At 44.1% G+C, this 14629-nt stretch overlaps 1 protein-coding gene across 5 annotated transcripts in view; it reads right to left on the bottom strand.

Annotated features, from left to right (window-relative positions):
* Positions 1-14629, bottom strand: part of SLC47A1 (solute carrier family 47 member 1) — a 36837-nt gene that overhangs the window by 6968 nt on the left and 15240 nt on the right. For all 5 annotated transcript variants that reach the window (XR_012028276.1, XM_072820942.1, XM_072820943.1 and 2 more), the window contains exons 7-14: positions 14277-14374; positions 13914-14011; positions 13697-13810; positions 13546-13613; positions 9289-9397; positions 9102-9177; positions 5817-5886; positions 5415-5547 (exon numbers count right to left, since the gene is read on the bottom strand). Coding sequence is in view for 4 of the 5 variants with exons in the window: in XM_072820942.1 (XP_072677043.1) it covers positions 5415-5547; positions 5817-5886; positions 9102-9177; positions 9289-9397; positions 13546-13613; positions 13697-13810; positions 13914-14011; positions 14277-14374 (766 nt within the window). In the remaining variant the exon portion in view is untranslated. The remainder of the gene's footprint in view (positions 1-5414; positions 5548-5816; positions 5887-9101; positions 9178-9288; positions 9398-13545; positions 13614-13696; positions 13811-13913; positions 14012-14276; positions 14375-14629) is intronic.

Below are 14629 nucleotides of genomic sequence, written 5' to 3'. Positions count from 1 at the left end.
TGGGTCTCTCATAAATAAATAAATAACATCTTTTTTTTTTTTTTTTTACAAAAAGATGTTATTTATTTGAGAGAGAGAGGGACAGGGGGAGGGGGCGAGAGAACCCCAAGCAGACTCCACAGAGTGCAGAGCCCAATATGGAGCTCGACCCTGAAGCCACAAACTGAGACCAAGAGTTGGGAGGCTTAACCAACTATGCCACCCAGGTGCCCTAAGGAAATTTTATTTATTATTTTTTTAAAGATTTTATCCTTAAAATCTTTTATCTTTAAAACCTCAGGGATCCCTGGGTGGCGCAGCGGTTTGGCACCTGCCTTTGGCCCAGGGCGCGATCCTGGAGACCCGGGATCAAATCCCACGTCGGGCTCTCGGGGCATGGAGCCTGCTTCTCCCTCTGCCTAGGTCTCTCTCTCTCTCTCTCTCTCTCTCTCTGTGACTATCATAAAAAAATAAAATAAATAAAAATGATTTTATTTAAAAAAAAAAATCTCAGCGCATAATCACTCCCTGAGCCGAAGGCAGACCTGCAACCAATGAGCCACTCAGGTGTCTCCCCAAGGAACTTTTAAATGCACTTCTATTTCCCAGACAGGTGGCTAATTTAAAGATTGTGGCCCACATCAAACAAGAAAATGTAGAAGCCAAAGGAGAAGCTCACATATCATTATGTCAGATAAGCTGCTTTAACCATATTCTGATCTTATCTTAGGCCTCAAAAGTTCCATCTCTGGAGGGTTCAAAGAAGCCATTATAAAACATCAATGTTAAGCCTCTGATTTTGAAAAAGATGAACAGAAAGAATGTCTGGTTGTACCCTTCACTCAGGTAACCTGTAGCATCATCAAGATGGCCATGTCTTGGTAGCAGGAAAGGATTTCAAATGGATATTAGCTAAGTTTCTCCATGAAACTATTAATCATGATAGGTTGGTTAGTATTTTAAATCAACATTGGTGGGAAAACTTTACTTATTTTTAAATATTTTATTTATTTATTAATGAGAGACACACAGAGAGGCAGAGGGAGAAGCAGGCTCCCCACAGGGAGCCCGATATGGGACTCGATCCTGGGACTCCATGATCACGCCCTGAGCTGAAGGCAGGTGCTAAACCACTGAACCACTCCAGCATCCCTTGATGGGAAAACTTTTAAAAAGAGAGCTGAGGTTGTTTTAAGGTCATGTGTCACCTGTCAGCAAAATAACCCTTGAGAGACCATGATGGCTGACATGGCCAGGAGTCAGGCCTCAAGGGCCTTTCGAACACCTTCAGATGGATTTTCTGCCACTGGCATCTTTCATGAGATTTAAATACATTTCAGAATACTATACCTAGTTTCCAGATAGACTGAAGCATTTCCTTGCTGAAAAACTATAGCCCTTACCATCCCTAAAAAGCTGCTTGATTTTGCATTTCCAACCTGAGACATCCTAAATTTTACATCAAGTGACTGAGACCCACGCTTTATGGGAACCATATAAAAGAACCCTGTAGAATACTACCGCTTACTCAAAAACTATACTATACTGTCCTCATCACCCACAATCTTCTGGAAAAGTAGAAAGGTGCTCCCTTGGCCAAACGTACTCCCTACAGTCTTTGCGCACACTGGATACAACATATGGTTGGCTCCCTTGGGGATACATTGGTTATACCCTATGAACTAGGAACTTGAAAGGCTGTGTCTAGGGATTTCACCCCCATTACTGGACTGACCAGTGTGCAAAAGGTCACCAGGGTCCGACCACTAGCAGCTTAAGGCTGCCTTCCCACAACATCTTCGTAAACAGCTTCTTCACAATCTTTAGCCAGGAGATTTTATCTAGTGGAAAAGACAGCAGAGAAAAACTGCTCCTGAACTTCGTGGGAAGGGATTCTATCAGGAGGTATGGTGCTGGTTGGTTACATGTTACCCCAACTCTTGAAATGCTTCTGCACAGCCGCTTTCCCAGCGATGACTGCCATGATGGCCAACATCAAGAAACTCAAGATCTTGCAATATGATTGACTATGAAGATGATTTTATAATCCCAAGTGGTGAAGATCTGGCCCCTCTAGTTTTTCCTGAATTCCCTGAGTCTCTAGGTTTCCCTGAAAAAGAGACCGAGACACTGAATAGAGAAACAATGGCCACACCATATGTGAAAATAGAACTATGACTCACTGCCTGCAGCAACATACCCAGGAAACCCCCTACCTATGATAAACAACCCAAAAGCCAGCCTGCTACACATCAGACTTGCCAGAAGCCAGACTATCTCTAGGGATACTCCAGGGAGCTCAATAATAACTTCTGTAACAGCTGAACCAGAATGGGCAGGACATGATCAAGGACAAACAGCTTCCTTAATTTTTGTGCCTGCTTCCAACTTAGGGCCAAGCAGAGAAAACCAAACCTGTACCCCTGACCAATCACACAAGATGCCCTGACTTCCTGCCCACCTCTTTCCTAGGCCACCAGTGTCCTCCAGGGTGCTCAAAACTCTTCCCTTGTCCCCACCACAAAGTTCTCCTACTCTTCTGCCTGCCCTGGGTCTCTGCCAAAACTCCAGCGATGTGGGGGCCACATCCCTTGTTGGAGCAAGCTCAAAATAAATGGCCTTTGCTTTTCCAACTTGGCTGGGTTTTGTTCATTTTCACAGCTCATCTAGATCTGGGCAAGGGCAACGTAGCTAGACCAGACTTGTGCTTTAAGATGCAGGTAGACAGATTTGGTGCAAAGTTTACAGATCTGCTTCTTGATACCATTCGCCCCCATCACATGTTTCCAGAGAGATCAGCCCAACATTTAGATGAGTAAAGTTAATGGCCACTGGCCATTTCCATGAAAAACAAAAGCAAAAATATGTATTTTTATATATACATAAATGTATACGTATATGTATATATACATTTGTATATATGTGTGTATATATGTACACAAATGTAAATATATATATAAATATATATATGGAGGCTTTCTGGACTTGAGAGAGAAAGCCTCCATTTACATAAATCCAGTGTTCCCAATCCATAGAAACTACAAGCTTATCCTAACCACCCTAAACAGAAAATAACCAGCTATCCCCAGGTGTAATTCTTAGATTTCCAGCAATTTCACTAGATACCATTTAAAAGATTTCTGTTCAACTCAACCTAGGAACCCCAAAACAGTAGGAGTAGGAGAATCTCGTAGGCAAGACCTAGGAATGTATTTGAAAAAGCCTCCCAGGGAATTAGGATGACCTTTATGATTTGCTGGAGCTGCCCATGAGAGCCTGTAGCATACTGATGCTCCTCTGAGCATCCTGGGTAGGTATACTGCATCCCCTGCCAATGGTGCCACAATATTAAAAACCAGTTAGTATTATGCACCTTTTTTTTCCTGGGAGAGGTGGGTGGCAGGGATTAACTACAATGTTCTCACAGAACCCTCATCGACTCAGAGTTCCCAACATTTTAAAAATTGAGATATAAGGCATGCCTGGGTGGCTCAGTGGTTGAGCCCCCTGCCTTAGGCTCAGGTCGCGATCCCAAGTCCAGGGATTGAGTCCAACATCGGGCTCCCTGCAGGAAGCCTGCTTCTCCCTCTGCCTGTGTCTCTGCCTCTCTCTCTCTCTCTCTGTGTGTCTCTCGTTAATAAATAAATAAAATCTTTAAATAATAAACTAAAACTGAGATACAACTGATATACTAGTTTCAAGTGTGTAACATCATGATTCAATATTTGTATATTCTATAAAATGATCACAGTAAATCTTGGTATCTTTCACCACAGACTTACAAGGTTCTTTTTCTGAGGATGAAGACTTTTAAGATCTACTCCCTTAGTAACCTTCAAACATGCGATATAGTATTATTAACTATAACCACTGTGCTGCACATTACACTCCCAGGACTTACTTTATAACTAGAAGTTTGTATCAGAGCATTTTTTAAAAAATTAATTTATTTAAGAGAGAGAGAGCATGACTAGAGGGGAGGGACAGAGGGAGAGGGAGAAGCAGGCTCCCCACTGAGCAGGGGCTCAATCCCAGGACCCTGGGATCATGACCTGAGCTAAAGGCAGACCTTAACTGACTGAACTACCCAGGCGTGGCATCTCCACAGCACTTCTTTTAAGTGATTCTTAACTCCCTCTACTTTGTACAAATCAGGTTTGCTTTTGTCAAATGAACAAGTGGGCCGGGCCTCATACAGCACTGGGACCACAGACAGATCCATATTTTTAAGTGGATTCCTCCAATATTTTTCTTAGCTATGCCAATGGCAAATCCAAAATATGAGTAATGCCAGAGACTCAGCTAAGTAATTTTCTGCACATGATTGATGAAAGTCCAGTGAACTTTGCATTGGCAACTCCATCCTTTGAACATCTCCAATATTTTTCATAAAATATTATTGAACTTGAGAACAACATGCAGCCTAATGGGATGGGAAGTTCACTCTAGGTATCAGATGACTTCTCACCACTCCGAGCCTGCCAAGTACTGATGGATAAAAATGAGCCACACTCAAGTCCATCACTACTTCACCCAAAGATAATGTATTTAGGTTTTAAGATAATCATTTATGAACTGCCCATGTATTCCAAATTATTATTTTAGAAACCAAAACTGGGCAGTCATTTGTTTCCGTACTTTCTCTTTGAAAGATTAGCTCTGTTAATTCCAGATCCTATGGATTGAGTTCTTTCTTCCAAAGGTGGTAAGGTGATAAAGGGTCTCCCCCAGTACCCCTGTGCCTTCCTTCTGTGATGTTTATACACATCACACCCATACCCTTGTGGGGAGACCTGCAAGACACATGGCTTAAAAGGTCATAGCAGGAGGGCAGTAGAGGGTACAGAATGGCAATGAAGGTGATATCAAGAGCACAGCTCTAGGTGTTGTGTGGGCTCAGCCACAGGGCGTGGATGCTCTAGGATGTATACAGCCAGCATGCTACGTATGCTGTCAGAGGTTCTGAAGGATCACACCAAGGCTGACCCAGGGCTTCTTCTGACTCTCCCCGAATACTCCAGTATGGCCAGTTTATAATGGCCTCAACTAGTCCTAAAGCCTCACTCTCAGGGTCTCACCATCAAAGGGCTGTCACCAATGGACAGAACTACACCCCTGCTGTCACCAACTTCGAAGAAGTGACAACTTGATGACACAAGACAGGGAGAGGAGTAGAAAGGTCATCCTGCTCTGCTTGAGTAGGTCAGTGTAGAAGAGGGCTTGGCAGGGTAAAAGAGGCATGAACCTAGAGCCTTGGGCCCTGGCTACATCCTGCCCACTCCACTCCCTGCTCTTTCTGACAGGCAAGTACATAATGAATGTGCACAAGTTCCAAAGTTTCAGAGCCAAGTCACCAGAAGAAGCCTGCAGGTGCCAACAGTCATTTCTGGGGCCCAGGAGTAAAACAGATATGCCTTCCCCTGGGTAATACTTACCAATCACTCCCAGTTTGGTTGCAAACATCAGCGAAATCCCAACAGGGAGACCAATCACATAATACCCAATGGCATTGACAATGGCCCCAACCTTCTGGTTGCCAGTTCCCCGCAGAATGCCACCACTTGTGCACTGTAGGTAGATAACATTTATCAGTGAGAACACTGCTGAGGCTTCTCAAAGATTCCCAACCCTGAGCACTCCCCATCCCAGGGGACTCAGACTTAAAGTCCATCATCACATCATGTGCCAGTGTATTCTTGTCAAGCAAATATGCTAAAAATATTCAGCCTCACCTACCTGCCCCACCCCAATTGCTCTTTTCTCTTTTAATTTACCACCATCAGAAGAAACACACAGATCATAAAGGTGCTTGAAGGGAATAATTCCACCATACTTACAGCAAGACTTTCAAACAGATGGGAAACAGCAGAGATTGGAATCACCTGAGCCACTAGAACAATGATTTCTCTGTTAGGAAAAGAAAACACATAGTGATCAGGAGACAGACATGTGGGGGGAAAAAGCAGACTCTGATGCAGGGGATGGCATTTGGCTCAGGCATTCCAGCCAACAAGCCCAATTTGGGGACAATCCTCCCGTTGCTTGGCCCATAGGGAAAAACAACCCTACAATGCATCTCATGACTTTCAGAAGAAATATTCAGTCCATTTGGTCGATGGAGATAGTTAAATCAAATGATTAGGTGCTCCACTGCCCCCATAAAAAAATAAAACTTGGATTATAACACCATCCTTCTTTTAACATGATTCCACACCTTTCTCTCCGTGTGTCTGGATGAAGCATGCACAGCGGAGTGGTTAAGGTTCTCTGTGGAAGCAAGGTGGGCAAATTACAAAGGCCATAGATAACAGTTTACAGAATTCTCCTTGGTGCCTAAAAATAGTCCCTAACCTCTACAGCTAGAGACTTCGATTATGACGCCTACACTTGAAGAGAAATGAGAAAATGCTGCCACTAACCCAGTGAGGCAAAAATAAAAAATAATAATAATAAAAATTCCATAATACTCCTGAGTGATTAACAAATGAAACCCAGAACATTGTCTGGCAATAAGTATTTGTTGAGTGAATTAAAAAAACAAGAAGTCCAGCACTGAACAAGATGATCTGTCCCCTCCCCTCTCCAAAAAAAAAAAAAAAGACAGAACCACAGTTCTTCTTCAAATTCAATTTTATTTTTTGAATAGGTAACATATGCAATGGTTAACAGAAATCCAACAACATGAAAAAGATAACGAGAAAAATCTGACTTCCTCTCTGTTCCCAGCCCACCCATTACCACCTCCCCCAGATAAGGCAACAACCATTAGTATTGTCCATACTTACTTGTCCAGGACAGATACAAATGCATTCTCTTATCTTCTTCTAGTTTCTGTCATTTCATGTCCTGGCATTCTCTACATGATGTTCCGCAACTTGACTTTTCCACCTGATATATTATCTTCACTTTTATATTCTATCAAAAGGTGTTATCTTCTATATGCTGCTGAATTCTTTCCACTAATACCTTATTTTGGATTTTAAGATTGGTATTAATAAGTGAGACTGTTCTGCAACTTTTTTATGGTACAAACTTTGTCAGATTTTCGGTACAGATTTTCGGTTGTATTTTCTTTTTTCTGGTCTCTGCAACAGTTTGACAACACTGAATTATATTTTAAAGGTTTTATAAAATTCTCCTTTGAAGCTCCCAGGGATTAGTGCTTTTTGAGATTTTAAAATACATTTTTATTTCTTCTAAGGAAATCGTTTTCCAAGGTACATTTTGGTACATTATTTTCCTAGAAGATTTTTTATTCCTTCCAGATTTTTTTTTAATTTCCTCACAAGGGACGCCTGGGTGGTTCAGTGGTTGAGTGCCTGCCTTTGGCTCAGGGAGTGATCCTGGAGTCCCTGGATTGAGTCCCGCATCGGGCTCCCTGCATGGAGCCTGTGTCTCTGCCTCTCTCTCTCTCTCTGTGTCTCTCATGAATAAATGAATAAAATATTTTAAAATTTTTATTAAAATAATAATAATAATAATACTTTACTCACAAGTCATGCAAACTAGTCTCTCATGGCTTAAAAAAAATTGTTTCTTTTTCAAATATTCCCCTCCTCTTACTTTGTGTTGAGGAGCTCTCTCCCCTTTTTCCTCTTTGATTAGGTTAGGTGTCTGTGTGTTGTTAGAATTTGCATCACCAATTCTACCAGTTTTAGCTGATCCCGACCAGCTCATAAATAATTTGATATTGTGATTATTCTGTCCCCCTAATATCATCAAAGATATGGTTTGCGGGCCTTTTGTTTTTCCAAGCGTTTGCCTGCCTTGCATGGTTTCTGGAAGGAGACAGACTCAGGATCAAACACCTGCCATGTTCCTACTAACACCATCAGCACAGGATACAAGCCTGATGATGTTAATTCTGATTCCTTTGCAAGAAAACCAGAATGATTTCTGGTTGCCTTTCCACTCACTCTGAAGTGAGAAACACTTAGACATTGTATTTCCCCACAGTGAAATGGCTGAGGCTGAAAGAGGACAACCCAACACCAGAAGTCAAAAGACAGGGGCGCCTAGGTGGCTCAGCTGGTTGAGCATCAGAGTCTTGGTTTCGGCTCAGGTTGTGATGTCAAGGTTGTGAGATCGAGCCCTGTGTTGGGCTCAGTGCTAAATACAGAGTGCTGGAGATTCTCTCTCCCTCTCTCTCTGCCCCTCCCACTCATTCTCTCTCTCAAATAAATATGTACACTTTTAAACAAAAGAAAAGGTCAAAAGACAAATACCTAAAGAGTGGACTGTGAGGCAGTTCTGTCCACCACTTGCTTTTTAAATCCATGAAGGAAAAGTTAATTTTACATTTTATAATTGTTGATAAAAGAATCCCAAATCAGAGGTTTCCTTGCAATATATGCACATAGCCAAAACACACCAGCCATCCTCACTGATGAAAGCAACCAATCCCAGGCACCTGGGTAGCTCAGCGGTTGAGGTCTGCCTTTGGCTCATGTCATGATCCTGGAGTCCTGGGGTCAAGTCCCACATCAAGCTCCCTACAGGGAGCCTGCTTCTCCCTCTGCCTGTCTCTGCCCCTCTCTCTGTGTCTCTCATGAAAAAATAAATAAAATCTTAAAAAAAAAAAAAAAAAAAGGCAACCAATCAATCCAAACCCGCAAACCACAGAGCGGACCGGACCCATCCCTTACAAGAGTTCTTCTCAATAATCAGCCTGATAATGTGAATTTTTGAGACAACTCATTAGGGAGAGCTTAACTTCAATTTGATTTGATGAGTGTATTACACAACTTGTACACGCCAGGCACTTAGGCAGATTCTGAGATACTAAATAATTCTTGTCATTGGAAACAAAATCATTAACTGGAAATGTAATTAATGGTACCCAAAAAGGGTTTCCTTAAGATACACGTATATCCTGATCACTAGTAGCATATATTACTCCCTGTGCCCAATACACTGGCATTCTAGATGATAAATTGCCTCCTATAGCTAATCAGTTCTTCCCAGGTAACATCAGTGGGTTTCTCTGTTCTCCATGTTCACATCTTGCAAATGGCTTGGTGACCCTCCACAGTGCAGCACTCCCAGGAAGCCCAGCGCGAAATCACCTACCTAACCATTTCATTACCGTAGATTTCACATTTCAAGAAAATCTCTGCACTCACCGGTCGGTAGTGAAAATGAACCCCACGAGATCCTTACAGCCTAACATCACGACACAAAAGGTTACAGCAAAGAATCCTAGAGGTAAAAATGGCAGAGAGACAGCACAGTGAGAAAGGAGGGGACGGGAAGCTGGGCTTCCCATGCCAAGACCGCTCAGGTGAGTCACAGACTGGAGAGTCTAAGCACCTGTGACCAGCAGGGCGACAGCTGAGGACTTCTTGGCCTGCTCGATGTTTCCAGCACCCAATGCATTCCCTACTCGGACGCTGGCAGCCATGCTGAAACCTGAAGGTATCTAAAATGAAAAGAGAAAAAATAATGAAAAAAGAAGCATACAATAATGAAAAGGAAAGAAAGATCAGAAGCCGAGAAGCAGCCCTGCCTCTTGGCTCAACCTAGTAGATCCTGCAGCACACCTTGGTAAAACTCAGCACTACAAGTTCTAATTGCTAATCCGCAATTGCTAATCTCCAATATTCCTTCTGTTGAGCTGGGTGCCCCCAAGGCTAATGTGAGACTGCATTACTCACTGGGCTTTTGTGCATGGCTTCTGAAATGGGAGGATCCTGTATGACCACATTCTTCCTTCAGCATATGTGAAGATGAATGGACTGCCAGGAGTCCAAGCTAAGTCTGTTCTGAAAGACCATCAATGGATCAAGTTTAAAAGTCAGAATCCTAGGGGCACCTGGGTGGCTCAGTGGTTGAGCATCTGCCTTCGGCTCAAATCATGATCCCGGGTCCTGGGATAGAGTCCTGCCATCAGGCTCCCTGCAAGGAGCCTGATTCTCCCTCTGCCTATGTCTTTGCCTCTGTGTCTTTCATTAATAAATAAATAAAATCTTACAAAAAAAAAATCCTAAAACAGTGGCCTCCCTGCTCCTTCCCCAAAATGTTGGGTTAAAGGAACTTAAGAACAGAAAGATATGTATCAGGCTGATAGCAGGCTAGCTCGCGGGGGGGGGGGGGGGGGCAAGGAGGGGCAGGATTAGAAACATGGTGCTAAAGCAGATCCAGAAAGGCAAAATGGCATTGTGGTTAGGAATGGGAATTTTGAAGCTCCACCGCCTGGGTTCAAGTCCTGGCTAAGCCACTTATCAGCTGTATGACCCTCAGCAAATTACTCACCCTCTCTTGCCCACAGTTATTTTGTCAGTGAATAGGAACTTGTAACAGAGCCTACCTCCTAGGGTTACAGTGGGGATTTGATGAGTCCATATATGCTAGCTGCTGAGAACAATGCCTCACGTGTAGTAATTATTCAATAGAAATCAGTCACTACTAGTAGCTATAAATTTACCACTTGAGAAATTAGTATTAATTTAAAAAAAAAGTCATCACCCTTTGAAACATGAATCTTGCCTTATGGGCAGGACTACAGAAATCTCACCGATCTGAGACCCTACAAGACTGAGTCCCTGCCTGGAAACTCACCAGTGGGAGCCAACAGCTCCCCAACCAATTATTTATCAATTACAAAGGGCTTTAAAGAGAGTAACTCAGTGATGGAGAAACCCAGGAGACACCACCTCAACCAAGAAATCAGTTAATATCACCAGTCATGGAACAAATCCGTATCACCTGCCTCCTGACCGAACTTGCCAGAAGCACACAGGGACCCATCTGTAGTATTCCTGCCAAAAATGCATGCAGATTCAAACTACTCACAAGGAAGTGTCAGCTATGACAACTCGAGGGAAGTCTGTGTAAAGTGGCCCCTGTACTTCAAAAACGTCAAGGTCAAGAAAGAATGGCTGGGGATATGTTCCAGATTAAAGGGCACTAAAGAAGCGTAACACGTTAGGAGCGCCTGGGTGGCTCAGCTGGTGGAGCCTCAGAATCTTAGTTTTAGCTCAGGTCATGGGATGGGGCGGGGAACCCAGCCCACCCCCCTACCACTGTCGGCTCTGCACCCAGCATTGAGTTTGCTGGAGGTTCTCTTCCTCTGCCCCTCCCCTTGCTTACACACATTCTCTCTCAAATAATTAAATCTTTAAAAAAACAAAGCAGCTGCATAACACTTTAGTTCCAGGAGAAAAATCATTTTAAAGGACATTATCAGAACAGATAATATTTGAATAGAGATTATAGAGGTAATGGATACATAGATTAATCAATAGCACAAGGGAATGGGGCAAAATATAAACAGCTGAGGAAGAGAAGTAAAGGGTATAAATCCCTCCTCTGATTAAAAAAATACAAATGTAGGGATCCCTGGGTGGCGCAGCGGTTTGGCGCCTGCCTTTGGCCCAGGGCGCGATCCTGGAGACCGGGGATCGAATCCCACGTCGGGCTCCCAGTGCATGGAGCCTGCTCCTCCCTCTGCCTGTGTCTCTGCCTCTCTCTCTCTCTCTGTGACTATCATAAATAAATAAAAATTTAAAAAAAATACAAATGTAAATTCTCATAAGCCTATTGGAAAGCATATATCAATATATGCAAAAGACTTAAAACTGAGGGCATCTAGGTGGCTCAGCTGGCTAAGTATCTGCCTTTGGCTCGGGTCATGACCCCAGGGTCCTGGGATCAGACTCCCACAGGGAGTCTGCTTCTCCCTCTCCCTCTCCCTCTCCCCCTGCTTGTGCTCTTTCTCTCTCAAATAACTAAATAAAATCTTTAAAAAACAAAGACTTAATAACTGTAATTAAATTTCCATTTTAGGAATTTATCCTAAAGAAACAATCAGGTAGGGATGAATGCCTGAGTGGCTCAATGGTTGAGCGTCTGCCTTTAACCCAGGATGTGATCCTGGGGTCCTGGGATTGAGTCCCGCATCAGGCTCCCCTCAGGAAGCCTGCTTCTCCCTCTGCCTGTGTCTCTGCCTCTCTCTGTCTCTCTCATGAATAAATAAATAGAATCTTAAAAAAGAAAGAAAGAAACAAGTATATAAAGATACTTTGTCCTCAAGCATCTCTGAAGTAGTGTTCATAATTTTGAAACATTAGAAAATAAATATTCTCCAAGAGACTGAAAAATTATGTGCGCAGTGATACAACTGGTAAGCATTTTGATTCGGATATAGTTACTGAACTTACTGGAATTTAAAAAGGATATAAAATATCAAGTGTTGAAGTGACAAATATAGGTTTAAAAATTCTGCTGAGAACAGAATGAAAGCAAAAACAAAAAGCATAGGTCCTCAAGAGAATGATTCTTAAAAAAAAAAAAAAAAAAAGGAAATACGGGGGTGCCTGGGCGGCACAGTTCAGCATCTGACTCTTAGTTTTGGATCTGGCCTGATCTTGAGGTCTTGAGATTGAGCCCCATGCTCAGCATGGAGTCTGCCTGAGATTCTCTCTCCCTCTTCCCCACCCCTCTCACCACCACCCCCAACCCCACGTTCTCTAAAATCAATCTTTTAAAAAATAGGAAAGACATGTTTTATATAAATTTTTAACATAACCAACCTCAAGGCAGGGCAGGGGGATTCTAAGCATTAACACCACAAACCATGACAAAGCACATATGCCAGCTTCCGTCCCCTTCGGCTTACAATTTTCCCTTTCTGAAGTGGCACTTGCTAGAGATGAAAGCCCTTCAGAATTTCCAGTTGCTGCTTTCAATGAAACAAAGTTAAAGGAAAGCCTCTAACAACTGGGATTCTTCTCTGGCACATCAAAATCTGCTTCTTTTCCAAGGCTGGATAATATTCCGTTGTACACACAGACCACCAGCTGCTTTTCCATCTGTTGATGGTCACTTGAGTTCTTTCACCTTTTGGCTATCACGAATAACGCTGCTGTGGGCTTGGATACAAGTATCTGCTAGAGACCCTGCTTCCCTGTCTTTGGGGTCTAACCTAGGAGTGATCGATCACATTGAGCTTAAGAACCATCAGACCCAGGCAGGAATAGAACTTGGGGAGACATAAGGAGCTAGGCTCCTCTTGCCATGCGCCCAGGGCCATCGCCCTTTGTGCTCCCACCTGTCCCCAAGGCCTTTGTGTTTGACAACTGGAAAAGCTTCTTCATGTTTGGCCAGTGTGGCAATCAAATCCAATCATTCAGATCTGAATCGTGCTAAGACGTGTATGACCAGCGCTGAACAATTCATTCTTACCAACTCCCCTCAGCTCACAGGCAAGACCCCATCATTCCAAATGGACCCTCCCTGGTTCTGGGATGAAATTTTATTTTCACAAATCATTTTAAAAACTACTCACATGGGATGCCTGGGTGGCTCAGCAGTTGAGCATCTGCCTTCGGCTCAGGGCATGATCCCGGTCTGGGGATCAAGTCCCACATTGGGCTCCCATGAGGAGCCTGCTTCTCCATCTACCTATGTCTCTTCCTGTCTCTGTGTGTCTCATGAACAAATAAATAAAATCTTTACAAAAAAAAAAAAAACCCTACTCATGTGATAAATGCCTATGGTCATTCCTGGGACTCTTTTTTTCAAGGGGAACACCTAGCACCTCCCCATGACTGGCTCCCACTCACTCACCATGTATAAAATGACAGTCAGTTCATACACGACAGACTGGGCTCCCAGCTCCACCATGCCGAGGATACCTGGTAGAGAGAGGCAGCTGACACTGTGTTCCTGGAAGGGGCCCATGTTCACACCAGCCATCACCACCTGTCCCCACACTGACCACTCAGTAAGCTCCCAATCTCGTAGGCCCACCACTCCATGCACAGCATGAGCATGCTGGGGATGGCCAGGTTGAAAAAGGAGGCCCAGTCCTGTAGACACTCAAGGGACCACCCTGCAGTGGGGACACAGAAGTATTAACACCATGAGTGGTTGGGTTGGACGTCAACCCAACACAAAACCCATGTCCAACATGGAAGACAGATGGCAGTCTTTACCTCCCCACGTAGCTTCATGCAGTTTCCCCGAAATGATGTAATGGAAGAGGACCAGTGCCAGGGTGAACTGGGAAATCATATTTGCCAGCGCTGACCCCCTGGGAAGAACGGTCCCAGTGAGGGGAGGACCCCGTCTTTCATCCTGCTGGGAACCCTGCAGAAGCCCTAAACACATCTTCTTCCCGGAGCAGCCTCACTCTCCACCCCAGACAGTATATTCCAGTGTGGCCCAGGGAGAGGACCACATATGGATGCCTGACCAGGTCTAGGTCTCCCCCCCCCCCCCCGATCCCTCCCATCCCTCTCTGGAAAAGCCACATGCAGGTCATTCCTTTCCCCATCCCAAGAATCAGCTGGACTCACATCACCCCAAGATACAGCTGATAAATAAACAGATAGTTGATGACGGCATTGACAAGGTTGGCTGCTACTCCGGTTAGGATCTGGGGCAGGACAATTCCCTGAAATGAGGAGAGACCACACCCCACGCTGGAGACCAAGCAGCAGGACTGCTGCCTTCTCCCCATACACGCATGCATGGCAAGCCACCGTGACGACCTACCTGGATGTCCATGTCACTGCTCCTACCTTCCTGCCTCCCACCCTCTCCTCCTCCCAGGGGTGTGAAGCACGCAGCTCTGGCCACGGGGACACAGGCAGGAGATGAGAAGGCAGCGGAGAGGGAGGAAGACAGGTGGCTCGCCTCCCAGAGTGCA

This window comes from Canis lupus, chromosome 3 (genome assembly GCF_048164855.1).
Source record: "Canis lupus baileyi chromosome 3, mCanLup2.hap1, whole genome shotgun sequence".
Classification (NCBI taxonomy): Eukaryota; Metazoa; Chordata; class Mammalia; order Carnivora; family Canidae; genus Canis; species Canis lupus.
The sequence above is the reverse complement of the archived record's forward strand: the minus strand, read 5'-3'. Positions and strand labels throughout refer to the sequence as shown.